Source organism: Dama dama, chromosome 15 (genome assembly GCF_033118175.1).
Source record: "Dama dama isolate Ldn47 chromosome 15, ASM3311817v1, whole genome shotgun sequence".
NCBI classification, from domain to species: domain Eukaryota; kingdom Metazoa; phylum Chordata; class Mammalia; order Artiodactyla; family Cervidae; genus Dama; species Dama dama.
Window position 1 is genome coordinate 8009514 of NC_083695.1, and position 13877 is coordinate 8023390.

Genomic DNA, 13877 nt, shown 5'->3' on the forward strand with positions numbered 1-13877 from the left:
AACATTGAGATAAAAAAAAAAAAAAAGAACACTGAGATCATTTATTCAAAGAACAGGAAGAAACACACTTGCATGCGAAATAAAATGTTCTTGAAATAATTCAAGTGGTTTTTAAATCCTGAGTGCTATTCTCAAATAGAAACAGAACAATATAAAAATATGTATTTCTTACTTATTGTAATAATTTGCAAGGTTTAATAGTAGGTTGATTAACTACATCAAACAAGCATTCTACTATGAGTGAAGAGGTTCAGAGAGTGCCACCCCAAAATAAGCCACTTCAGCATAAGGAATATTAGGGCTCAAGGCCATTGAGAAAAATCAGACACGAATAATTCCTACCCTTCTCTACTCCGTCAGGAAAGACAGGAGGATGTCTGAGACAATGCCAGTCTATTATCAGTCCAGAGTCTGCACAGAATAATCTATGCATCAAACTAGTCATTATTATCCATTAGTTTCCACCATATATTTACCTTCTAACAATCTGCTTCTCCAGCAGTTCCCCAGAAACTCAAAATCCCTTTCCTTTGTCTTATCACTTCTCTACAAATTAATTGTTGTTGCTTTTTTTTAATTAGCATGCTACATAAACCTGAGTTCTAACCACTTCATATAAGACAGGCTAGGACCTGGGACCCTTTGCTGCAATGCCTGCTTGCACCTGGACACACCTCTTCTAGACAACAAAATACAGAGAAACTGTATGGGATTAAAATAACTGTGTACATGCACAGATAGGGCAAATTCTGGACAAAAGATACAAAGAGACAGAAAAACTCAACTGCCACTTTTGAAGAGCCTGAAGCAAAGTCAAGGTACTGCACATGTCCCCCACACACAGTATCACTTAAGAGGTGGGCAAACCATCCAAGCCAACCCTCCCACCTGACTCCTGGACACAATGCTACCTTGCCCCATGTAAGGAATCAGGTTATCCCCCTCCCTGATGGAGTGAGCAAACAAAGGAATCTGTTGCCTGTTCTCCCCTTCCCTGTGCTACAGAAGGGACCCCAATAAAGCCTTGCCTGAATTCCTTGCTTGGCCTCTGATCAATTTCTACTGACTGGGGAAGGCCAAAAACTCTGGTTGGTGATATTTGGAGTTACTCATCATGGAGTACTCCCATGAACACACACGTGCCTACATTAGAAATATTTCATTTGTTCTTCACTTGTACATCTATCTTCTGTTGGTGTAACCTGCAGGGCCCCAACCAATGAAGCTGAGCAGAAGAAAATGATTTTTCGCCTCCCCTATATAAGCACGAGAAGAGATCATTACTCTTAGGGAAGATATAATCACAACCACCACCACCACCACCACCACCATCATCATCACTTTTTAATAGTAAACTGAAGATGTACAAAATACAGGAAAGCTCATGGAAAGACATTTAAGGCAAATAAAAAATTCATTATAGAAACTTTGTATGAAGCTATCTACATTTCAAATTATATTTTTATTATTTCTAGATCAAGATTGTCAAAATGAGGCAAAGCACATTAATGGAAAAGCTATGAGGAGTTGACAAATTAACTTACTTCACACAAAGAATTTAAGAGGGACCATGGCCCTAAGAACACTTCTAGGTTCCCATCCAGAGTGTGTTATATGAGAAATACACTAATCCAAATCAATATTTTAAATTTTCACAGCTCAGTATTTCATTCTAGTTCTTCCAGATATAAAATAAGTGTGGTATGCCCAGCAGTTTGGCATGTACAAAAATAAAAAATCTCAGGCAACTATTCCATGTTGCTATTATAGGTTTATGTTGACATTTCCTGTGCTTTCTCGCCATCATAATGGGTTATTTAACCCACTTATCTCTAAGTGGGTTATTTCTTTTGTACACAGTGAAAAAAAAATTCTCAAAAATTAGTTATCAGTTTCAATGGCTTTTGATGGAAAATTAGGCAACAGCTTTAAAACTAGAAGACTATAGACTGGGGGACTATGGGAACTCAGTTAATGTCCACTAATCTTTCTTTTTTCTTAGTTACTTTTACTCAGAAAAATGCACTAATCCACATAGTCCATTAGTACAGGGGGAACTGAGAAGAAAGGGAACAGAGGCTGATCTGGCCTGATCTGCCAGCTCAACTCTGACACCCTCCCACTGAAATTCTTGAATACTAGTTCTAACATTAGCATTAGGACCATTAGATACATCACACGGTCCTTCTGCTCCTCTGCCTATAAATTATGGCTTGAGTTCTTTTTAGCAGTGGAACTTCTGTAAAATATAATCATATATAGAATCTTAACACATACAAAAAAGAAAAAGAGGGATTGCTCTGTCTGAGCAGGGAGCCTAGAGCCGGCCTCCCCAGGAGGCCCTCTCCCAGACAGCTTCCATCCCCAATACAAAGCTCCAGTGAGTCCTGAGGCATTTCCAAGGAGCCCCAATGAACCTGTTGAACAGTGTGAAAACACCTGTGCTTTTCAAAGACTGTGTTCATTTAGACATGTTGAGAGTCTCTCTTTATATGATGACCATAAAGCAAACCACAGCACAACAATGATCAGAGTGAAGGCTGAGCAGACAGTGAAATAAAAATGTCTTTTGCCAGAGGAATGAAGAGTGTCATCTTTTAAAATTAATACTTATTGAGACAGTAATAACAACCACTGCAGGATTCCTCCAAGGCCTGATTCTCTTCTCCCCTTGTACAGTAGCATACCTGCTCACATGTACCTCAATATGCAGATAGTCAAACAGGTAGAGAATGTCCGACACCAAGAAGTTGTTTCCCCAAGACGATGACAGAAATGAGTGTTCGTAGAAACTCACCTCTTCCTGGAAGAGATTCTGCCTGTTCTTCAGAGCTCGTAATCTGTTCTGCTTATCTTCATGCTCTAAATGCTCATCTGGTGGGTGGAAGTAGCCAATAAGGTCCTGCAGACTCAGACTTACAGACTCTATAGGTAAGTCTACTGTGGAAGCCTTCACCTTTTTGCTGAGAGCATCAAGGCCCCTAAAATAAATAACACATATTTCTCCACATCAGTGAATCACAATTTTATTACTTTTTATTCTATAGATGATTGAAAGCTTTATTTTCTCTCCCTGTATGCCTGTAAAAGGAACAATAAGAAAGGCCCCATGCTCTGTTTAGTTGCTGTCATGTCTGATTCTTTTGAGACCCCATGGACTGTAGTCTGCCAGGTTCCTCTGTCCATGGAGTTTGAGTACGTTGCCATGCCCACCTCCATGGGATCTTCCCAACCCAGGAATCAAACCCAGGTCTCCCACATTGCAGGTGGATTCTTTACCATCTGAGCTACTAGGGAAGCACTAGAAAGACCCTGAAGCGAAGTGAAGTCACTCAGTCATGTCCGACTCTTTGCGACCCCATGGACTGTAGCCTACCAGGCTCCTCCGTCCATGGGATTTTCCAGGCAAGAATACTGGAGTGGGTTGCCATTTCCTTCTCCAGGGGATCTTTCCGAACCAGGGATCAAACCCAGGTCTCCCACATTGCAGGCAGGCGCTTTAACCTCTGAGCCACCAGGGAAGCCCCAGAAAGGCCCTAGCTTTCCTCAAAGAAAAATAATGAATGTTTTAAAATTAGAAATGTTATAGTCTATCAAGTATATATAATGCTATGTTAAAGGCACCAGTATCAAGAAAAACTCATCTAGAAGAAAATCTAAATGATCTGGAGAACTGATACCTACAAAACCATGGTCTAAATAATCAGAAATCAGTTGATTTTCATTTTAAAGCACTACATACTTTAAGGATTGAGATGCAATTTCCCAGGTTTCTAATTCTGGAATTTACTTGTTTTTGGCGTAGGAACTGTTTACTGCTCTCCCATCACTAATACTCCCTGTCATCCTGCCCAATTTCTGACAATTTTAAATTTATCCCTATAATAAAAAATTAGAAAATTCACTCAATCAGAAAACAAAATGCTAACATGCTTTCCCATTGTCTGAAAGAGATGTATTTAAAAAGTAGGATAAGAAACGGCATCAAGTTGTATTTTCTAGACTTTGCAAAAAAATATGACTACAATTTAAATGTGATATTTTGCTGTGCTTTGAGACTCTGAATTTAAAACTCACATCTGTGTATGTATCTTAAAAGAATTTTAAACAATAGTGTTGGTAAATAAAAAGTATTTCAAAATAAAAAGCTTAGTAAAAGAATACTCAACAGATAGCATAAAGAATGGGAGAACGTCTATACTACAGTTGATACAGCAATATTTATATTGATCATGATAAAACTTGATGCATAAATATATTACAGTTCCTTCCCTGCCCTCTGCATTAGCAAAACTGTAAGACAATATTTTATTACAAGGAAATGTGTCTTTTGAGTTATCTGACTGTACTGCAATTTATATTTAAAAAAAAAATTGTTGTTGTTCAGTCACTAGGTCATGTCTGACTCCTAGTGACCTCATGGACTATAGCACGCCTGGCTCCTCTGTCCTCCACTGTCTCCCAAAGTGAAAGTGTTAGTCACTAAGTCATGTTCAATTGTTTGCAACCCCATGGACTATAGCCTACCAGGCTCCTCTGTCCATAGGAGTCTATAGGCAAGAATACTGTGCTGGGTAGCCATTTCCTTCTCCATGGGATCTTCTGACTCAGGATTTTAACCTGGGTCTCCTACAGTGGCAGGCAGATTCTTTACCCTCTGAGCCACACAGAATTGCCACTATCTTTCATGGTTTGCTCAGATTCATGTCCATTTAGTCAGCGATAGTATATAACTATCTTATCCTCTGCCTCCCCCTTCTCCTTTTTGCCTTCAATCTTTCAGTCATTAGGGTCTTTGCCAATGAGTCAGCTCTTCACATCAGGCAGCCTAAGTATTAAAGCTTCAGCTTTACCATCAATCTTTCCAGCAAATATTCAGGGTTGATTTCCTTTTGCAATGACTGATTTGATCTCCTAAGAGTACAAGGGACTCTCAAGAGTCTTCTCCAGCATCACAGTTCAAAACCATCAATTCTTTGGCACTCAGCCTTCTTCACAATCCAACTCTCACATCCTTACATGACTACTAGAAAAATCATAGCTATGACTATATGGACATTTGTGGGCAAAGTGATGTCTCTGCTTTTTAATAAACTGTCCAAGTTTGTCATTGCTGTCCTTCCAAGAAGCAAATGTCTTTTACTTTCACAGCTACAGTCACCGTCCACAGTGATTTTGGAACCCCCCAAAATAAAATATGTCACCGCTACAACTTTTTTCCCTTCTATTTGCCATGAAGTGATGGGACCAGATGTCTGATCTTAAGTTTTTTGAATGCTGAGTTTCAAGCCAGCTTTTTCACTCTCCTCTTTCACCCTCATCAAGGTGCTCTTTGTCCCTCTTCACTTTCTGCCATTAGAGTGGTATCATCTGCATATCTGAGGTTGTTGATATTTCCCCCATCAATCTTGAGTCCTGCTTGTGATTCATCCAGTCCAGCATTTCGCATGATGTACTCTGCATATAAATTAAATAAGCAAGGTAACAATATACAGCTTTGTTGTACTGTTTTCTCAGTTTTGAACTAGTCAGTAGTTCATGTCCAGTTCTAACTGTTGCATCTTGACCCATATATAGGTTTCTCAGAAGACAGGTAAGGTGGGGTCTGATACTCCCATCTTTAAGAATTTTCCACAGTTTGTTGTGATTCACACAGTCAAAGGCTTTAACGAAGTCAATGAAGCCGAAGTAGACGTATTTCTGGAATTCCCTTGCTTTCTCAGTGATACAACAAATGTTGGCAATTTGACCTCTGGTTCCTCTGCCTATTCGAGACTCGGTTTGTACATCTGGAAGTTCTCAGTTCACATACTGCTGAAGACTTGCTTGAAGGATTTTGAGTATCATCTTGCTAGCATGTGAAATGAGTGCAATTGTATGGTAGTTTGAACATTATTTGGCATTACCTTTCTTTGGGAATGGAATTAAAAGTGACCTTTTCCAATCCTTGGAGAAGGAAGTGGCAGCCCACTCCAGTACTCTTGCCTGGAAAATCCCATGGATGGAGGAGCCTGGTAGGCTATAGTCCATGGGGTCGCAAAGAGTCGGACACGGCTGAGCAACTTCATTTTCCAATCCTGTGGCCACTGCTGTTTTCCAAATTTACTGACATGTTGAATGCAGTACTTTAATAGCATAACCCTTTAGGATTTTAAATAGCTCATCTAGAATTTCATCACCTGCACAAGCTTTGGTTGGTTGTAGTAATGCTTCCTAAAGCCTACTTGACTTCACACTACAGGATGTCTGGCTCTAATTGAGCGACCACACCATTGTGGTTTTCTGGGTCATTAAGATCTTTTTTGTATAGTTCTTCTGTATATTTTTGCCAATTCTTCTTAACTTCTTTTGCTTCTGTTAGCTCCCATTACTGTCCTTTATTGTGCCCATCCTTGCATGAAATAGTCTGTTAATACCTCCAATTTTCTTGACGAGGTCTCTAGTCTTTCCCATTGTATTGTTTTCCTCTATTTCTTTGCACTGTTCACTTAAGAAGGACTTCTTATCTCCCCTTGCTGTCCTCTGAAACTCTACATTCAAATGTGTATATTTTTCCTTTTCTTACTTGTCTTTTGCTTCTCTTCATTGCTCAGCTATTTGTGAAGACTCCTCAGACAACCACTTTGCCTTCTTGGGTCTCTTTTTCTTTGAGATGATTTTGGTCACGGCCTCCTGTACAAGGTTAAGAACCCCTGTTTACAGTTCTTCAGACATTCTGTCTACCAAATCTAATCCCTTGAACCTGTTCATCACCTCCACTGTATAATCATAAGGGATGTGATTTATGTCATACCTGAATGACCCAGCAGTTTTCCCTACTTTTCTTCAATTTAAGCCTGAATTTTGTAATAAGGAGCATCTTTGTAACCAAAGATGGAGAAGCTCTATACAGTCAGTAAAAACAACATCTGGAACTAACTATGACTCAGATCATGAGCTCCTTAAAAAAAGAAAAAAGAAAAAAAATGTTTTAAATGAAAAATTTGAATTTATGATGCTCAAAAACATAATTTTAAATATATCATCATTTACCCTAAATATTACTAATAATTTTGGAATATTTTGACTTCAACCTTATAAACAGCTGAAATAGTTAAACTGCATGACTCTCCTAAAGTTTCTATCTGAACTTCCAAGTCAGATATATCAATTAAATTCATCTATTACCTCATCTTGTTATCTCTGTAAATTCTTTCTATGCTCAAAAAGCAACAGAAATGACTTGGCAGGAGAAAATTATTTCTCCCTTCTTAAAATGAACACTTATATACAATGAAATATTGCTATTTTAAACATTTTAACCCATTAATTCTAGTTGAATGATAAATATAACAAAGTCAAATTCAAATCTCATCCACAAATGTAAATAAAATTCAAAAATAACTCAAATATAATATCTACATTTTCAAACTTAAAAGGAAATAATAGCAAATGTCAGTTGTTAGATTATTAGGTTGAATATATCTGCTACAAAAAATGTAATCATTTAATTGCTTTCTAGGAGAAACTTCTTGTCAGAAAATGCTGTCCAAGACTCTTAAAATTGTTAATGATGCAAAGTTTTAGAACTTCTATCCAATATGAGGATGTTTTTCATCTTAATTTATCAAGGACAAAAAAATGAAAAAAAAAAAAAAAAAACTAGGGGAAATCAAATGTGATAGAATCACACTATGTCAAAACAAAAATTAAAGGTATGAATTCCTCCCCTACTTTTCATAACTTAAAGATTAAATCATATTACAAACAGATTTATCCCTTGTCCCATTTACTTCAAGAATACATTTATTAATATACACCTACAGGGAATTCATACACTTAAAAAAAATAGTCCAGAAGAATAGAATACATTCCCCTATACACAGAAACAAATGCAAACACATACACCCTCACACACACTCCACGACCACTACCCTAACCTTGGTGACAGAGACCAGAATGGTCACAGAAAATAAACTATGTAAGAAAAACACAAATGTATAAACACAAAATAGACTTTCACTCTATGAAATAAAAAAGGTATGAGTTTACATATTTTAAATAAGGTTTTTAATAGTATATGAATCTATATTAATAAAATGAATATCTAAAAAATTACCTTGAAAAATACCTGAATATTGTAAAGATTGAGGTTTTAAATACTTTTAGTGATTTTATGGATGTGACAGAAGTATCAAATTATGTTACTTAACATACCCTTTACAATTTCTATAATCATGTAAAATTTTTCAGTTTCTAAGGGATATTAAAGAAGCTATATTAAATTATATCAGGCTACATTAAAGCTATTTAAATTCAGGAATTCAAATAATTCAGTAATATTAACAAACACATAAATAAATCTATATATACAGATACACATATATAGATATGATGAACAATATAACCAGCAGGTAAGTATTCCAGAGAGAAGAGGGAAAAATAAAGCTAAATTAAATTTTAATTTTGTAAAAAATGAGGACACAATTAAGGTTAGGTAATTGTAAAAAAAAAAAAAAAAAAGGGAAACTGCCTCATTAGGTTCATCCATTGCACCTGTTACATGATCACAGTAGACAGATTTTAAAAGGAGATGCTGGGTAACTCAGGAAAAGACAGTAGCTTAAAAAAAAAAAAAAAAAAACAGTAGCTTAGTGATAGGCTTGTGGTGAGAAATCTAAAGGAGAATAAATATAAATATAGAAGTAGAAAATATTAGACTACATTTGCCAGAGGAAACATGGAATCTCATCCTGAAGTAAGGATTACATGTGTCAACTTTTCAATTACTTCTGGACAAGATAAAGTGAACAGGGACAGCATTTACTCTCTTCTGAAACAATTCTTCCCTCCTTCCACCCCCCAAAAAATACCAGACAAAATATCTGGGGAAGAACATATTTCAAGACACTGAACATCAAGATACAAAGGATAGGTAGGGTAACAACCAAGGTGAGCTGTACATTTGTTCCAGTTTGCCTTAGAAGAATTTCTCAGCTATGATGTAGGTAGGTAAGGGAACCCAACTGAGGCACAGAAGACTCACTGAGTTGAGCAGACACGGCTGAGAGTCTGGAATACCAAGGGTGCTAGAGTTTGCAGGACACAGTACCAGAGAGGAGACAGCTTTACAACAGTAGACTCTAGAGGACTAAAGAGGATCCCTTTAAAATATTCAGCCGACTATTGATCAACATGTACACATGAGAAAACTGCCTCCAGCAGGGAACAGAACCCCCCAAAATGATTAGAGGGGACAGTAGTCAACCCTTACACAGGTTCTGAAGTCAACCTCCTTCCATCAGCCAGACTAGAAGTCCTCACAATTCATGGGGCACCAAGTTGAGGATACAGGTAGGCTTGCTTCAATAGCAGAGAATAACCAGCCCTAGGTTCAACCCTGCTCTGCTCCCACCCCAAAAATTTGAAAAGCAAACTCCAGAAGAATCAAACTTGACTGAGTAACTTAACTGCCTCCCAGAAAAATCTTAAAAACACTGACAGGAAGACAAAAATATACAGTACCCAACAAATTTACAATGTCTGACAACCAAACAAAAATGACCAGATATATAAAGCATAAAAGATAATCATCAGTAAAAATAAAAATCAATGAACCAAAAAAACTCAGCTCAGACCATTATACCCAGGGAAAAAAAATCACTTAAAATAAAGGTAAAATAAGAACATTTCAGAAATAAGTACAGTGGCCAAAAGTGCTGATCTCCAACTGACATGCACCATAAGAAATGTAACAAGAACTTTGGGAATAAAGATAAACTACCTAAAGGAAATGCAAATCCTCAATAAAATAATGAAGACGAAAACAACTGAAATGGTAACTCTGGGCACAAAATGTTAAATGTTTTTCTGTGTATTTAAATCTCTTTAAAAAATCTAACCTTAAATAAAAATTATAAGAATGTAGTTTGGGGTTTATAATATCAGTAAAAGCCAAATGTATGACAAAAACATGACAAAGACTGGGAGAGAAGTATTCTATTGAAATGTTCTTATATTATTCATAGAGATAAAATGACTTGAAATTACAAGTTAATGACAGATGCTAAAAATATTAAGCAACCATAAAAATGACAAAAAAGTATAACTAATAAGCCAACAAAAACAAGATTAAGATGGAATTGCAGAAAATATTCAAACAACACAAAAGAAGGCAGAAAAAGAAGGAAAGGGGACAAAGACCACATAGGACAAATCCAAAAGGAATAATAAGATGGCAGACAAAACTATATATCAATAATCATACAAATATAAATGGACTAAATTTTACAGTTAAAAGGAAGTGATTGTCAAAGTGGATAATAATTCAAGACTTAACTACATACTGCATGAAAGAAATGACCTTTAAAGATGCAAATAAGTTAAAGGTAAAAGTTCTTTTAAAAATATACAATGCTAACACCAAGAAAAGCAAGAAAGCAAGGAGTTCAATATTAACATCATACAAATTTGATGTCATAGCAAATATCAGGGATCTTAAAAAGGCAATTTCATAATAAGGGGGCCAGTTTATTATATCCTAAATTTTTATGAATCTAACAATAGAGCTTCAAAGTACATGAAGAAAAAAACCAGAACTGCCAGGGAGAAGTAGAAAGATCCAATTATAATCAGAAATTTCAATACCCTTCTCTCAATAATGAATAGAACAGACAGACTGAAAATCAGTAAGGAAACAGACAATCTAAACACCACTATCAGCCAACTAGATCAAATGGACACTTATTAGTACTCTACTCAGTAAAAGGAGAATGGGCACATGGAACATTTATTTCCCAGTGCACACAGAATACTTAGCAAGATCGAACACTTCCTCAGAGAGCAACTAACGACAAACATTATGAAAATGTCTGAAAGGACTTGTGACTGAGTTGATTTGCACGATCTTGGTTAAAAAGCTAACAAAAGAGGGATCCATTCTTAGACTGAGTTATAACACTGTTCATGGTTCAGTAACAGTGAGGGATATAATTTTTTCAGGGTGACTTGGAGTAGTCATGCCTGTCTCTGCACTTATGCACATCCTCCAGTGTACCTAAACCATCTCTAGATTACTTATGATAGACATTACAATGTAAATACAATGTGAATAGCTCCCAGCTTGCAGCAAATTCAAGTTTTGCTTTATGGAACTTTCTGGGCCATAAGTCACATCTGGATAAATTTAAAAGCATTCAGTCTTTTAAGTATGTTTTCTGACCTCAAATATATTAAATTAGAAATCAGTAACAGAAGGATCTTTGGAAAATCCCAAATACATGGAAGAGGAGGGCATGGCAACCCACTTCAGTATTCCTGCCTGGAGAATCCCCATGGACAGAGGAGGCTGGCGGGCTACAGTCCATGGGGTCGCAAAGAGTCAGACATGACTGAGCAGCTAAGCACAACACAAATATTTGAATACTCAACAACCTATTGGTCAAAGAAGCAATTAAAAGAGAAATTAAACACAGCACAACAAAAAGTGACAGGGGATAGTAAGGACAGATATTTAAGCACTAGAGGACATAGAAAAGGTCTCAAACTAATGATATCAGCCTTCAACTTCTGAAACCAAAAAAAGAAGAGCAAATTAAACCCAAGGGAAGCAGAAAAAAGAAAGATTGCAGATCAGACTGGGAATCAGATCATCTTTTAAAATGATTATCCGTCCCTCAGTGCCAGGACCTTCCTCAGATATCAAAATTTATGCTCAAGTCCCTTATATAACAATGGTATAGTATGGGTTTCCTGGTGGCTCAGAAGATAAGAATCTGCCTGCCATGCAGGAGGACCCAGGTTCATCCCTGCATTGGGAAGATCCCCTAGAGAAGGAAATGGCTACCTGCTTCAGTATTCTTGACTGGAGATTTCAATGGACAGAGGAGCCTAGTGGGCTACAGTCCATGCGGTGACAAAGACTTGGACACGACTAAGAGACGGACCGTGTGTGCGCATGCACACACACACGCATATAATTATTACTAAAAAATATTGAGTATAGTCCCCTGAACTATCCCGTAGGTCCTACTTCATTAACTATTTTAAGTAGAGTAGTGTGTTTATGTTAATCCCAAACTCCTAATTAATTGCTCCTGTCCTCTTTCACTTTTGGTAGTCGTAAGTTTGTTTCTATGTCTATGGATCTATTTCTGTTTGGATATTAAGTATATCTGTATCTTAAAAAAAAAGATTCCACATACAAGTGAAATTTCACTTTCATATAACCTACTAATATTCTTCTGTATACTTTAAATCATCTCTAGATTACCTACGTAATACTATGTAAATAGTTGTAAATACAATATAAATACTGTGCAAATAATAGCCATCATGCTTCAAATTCAAGTTTTGCTTCTTTAAACACTCTGGAATTTTTTCCTAATATTTTTGATCCATGGTTGGTTGAATATATAGATGCAAAATCCTTGGATATAGAGAGCTTTCTAAAGTTAAATATGGGTTATATAACTAACCCATTTTATCAAGAGAAGTATAATGAATGAATTTCATTCAAATAACCCAAATAAAAATTTAATTTTATTATGAAGCAGCAAATACTTAGTAAGTACTTTTGCCACAGAACCCAAATTTCCTATGTTTGGTTCTCTAATCAAATTAAGCAAGAAATAAGATTCTAAAACTAATCCTCCAAATCACAGGTTCTTTAAAAAAAAAAATTATGAGTACTCTTGAGCACAGAGCAAATGTGTGAAAGTCAATCACATCCAAGGTGAATTATCATATCTTGATCAACATAGAAAATGTCACTTAAGGCGTAGCATCACTACATTAAGTCTAAACACTGATATAGTATCTTTCTGACAAGATATACTTTAAAACAAATAATTTTTTTTCTGTTATTAAGCTAGCTCTTTCTTGCCAAATGGAATGTCAACAGTGCCTCTGAAAATACCACAAAAGTCACATTGTAATAAAGACTTCTATAGTTGAAGAAGTCAGGACTGATGGATAGACTACACAGAAAATAGGCTATTTTAAAGATTTATGATTATTTTCCTCAATAGAACTGATTAGGCAGTAGCATAGAGAGGGGAATACCAGACCACCTGACCTGCCTCTTGAGAAATCTGTATGCAGGTCAGGAAGCAACAGTTAGAACTGCACATGGCACAACAGACTGGTTCCAAATAGGAAAAGGAGTACGTCAAGGCTGCATATTGTCACCCTGCTTATTTAACTTATATGCAGAGTACATCATGAGAAACACTGGGCTGGAGGAAGCACAAGCTGGAATCAAGATTGTGGGAGAAATATTAATAACCTCAGATATGCAGATGACACCACCCTTATGGCAGAAAGGGAAGAAAAACTAAAGAGCCTCTTGATGATGAAAGTGAAAGAGGAGAGTGAAAAAGTTGGCTTAAAGCTCAACATTCAGAAAACAAAGATCATGGCATCCGGTCCCATCATTTCATGGCAAATAGATGGGGAACAGTGGAAACAGTGGCTGACTTTATTTTGGGGGGCTCCAAAATCACTGCAGATGGTGATTGTGGCAATGAAATTAAAAGACGTTTACTCCTTGGAAGGAAAGTTATGACCAACCTAGACAGCATATTAAAAAGCAGAGACATTACTTTGCCAACAGAGGTCCATCTAGTCAAGGCCATGGTTTTCCCAGTGGTCATGTATGGATGTGAGAGTTGGACTATAAAGCAAGCTGAGCACAGAAGAATTGACGCTTTTGAACTGTGGTGTTGGAGAAGACTCTTTGAGAGTCCCTTGGACTGCAAGGAGATCCAGCCAGTCCATCCTAAAGGAGATCAGTCCTGGGTGTTTATTGGAAGGACTGATGTTGAAGCGGAAACTCCAATACTTTGGCCCCCTGATGCGAAGGGCTGATCATTTGAAAAGATTCTGAAGCTGGGAAAGAT

General features: G+C 36.8%; 1 protein-coding gene across 1 annotated transcript in view; it reads right to left on the bottom strand.

Moving 5' to 3' along the window:
• The window catches only part of RYR2 (ryanodine receptor 2), a 798221-nt gene that overhangs the window by 384195 nt on the left and 400149 nt on the right, over window positions 1–13877 (bottom strand). Inside the window, exon 15 of the mRNA XM_061161401.1 lies at window positions 2798–2981. Coding sequence (XP_061017384.1) covers window positions 2798–2981 — 184 coding nt within the window. The remainder of the gene's footprint in view (window positions 1–2797; window positions 2982–13877) is intronic.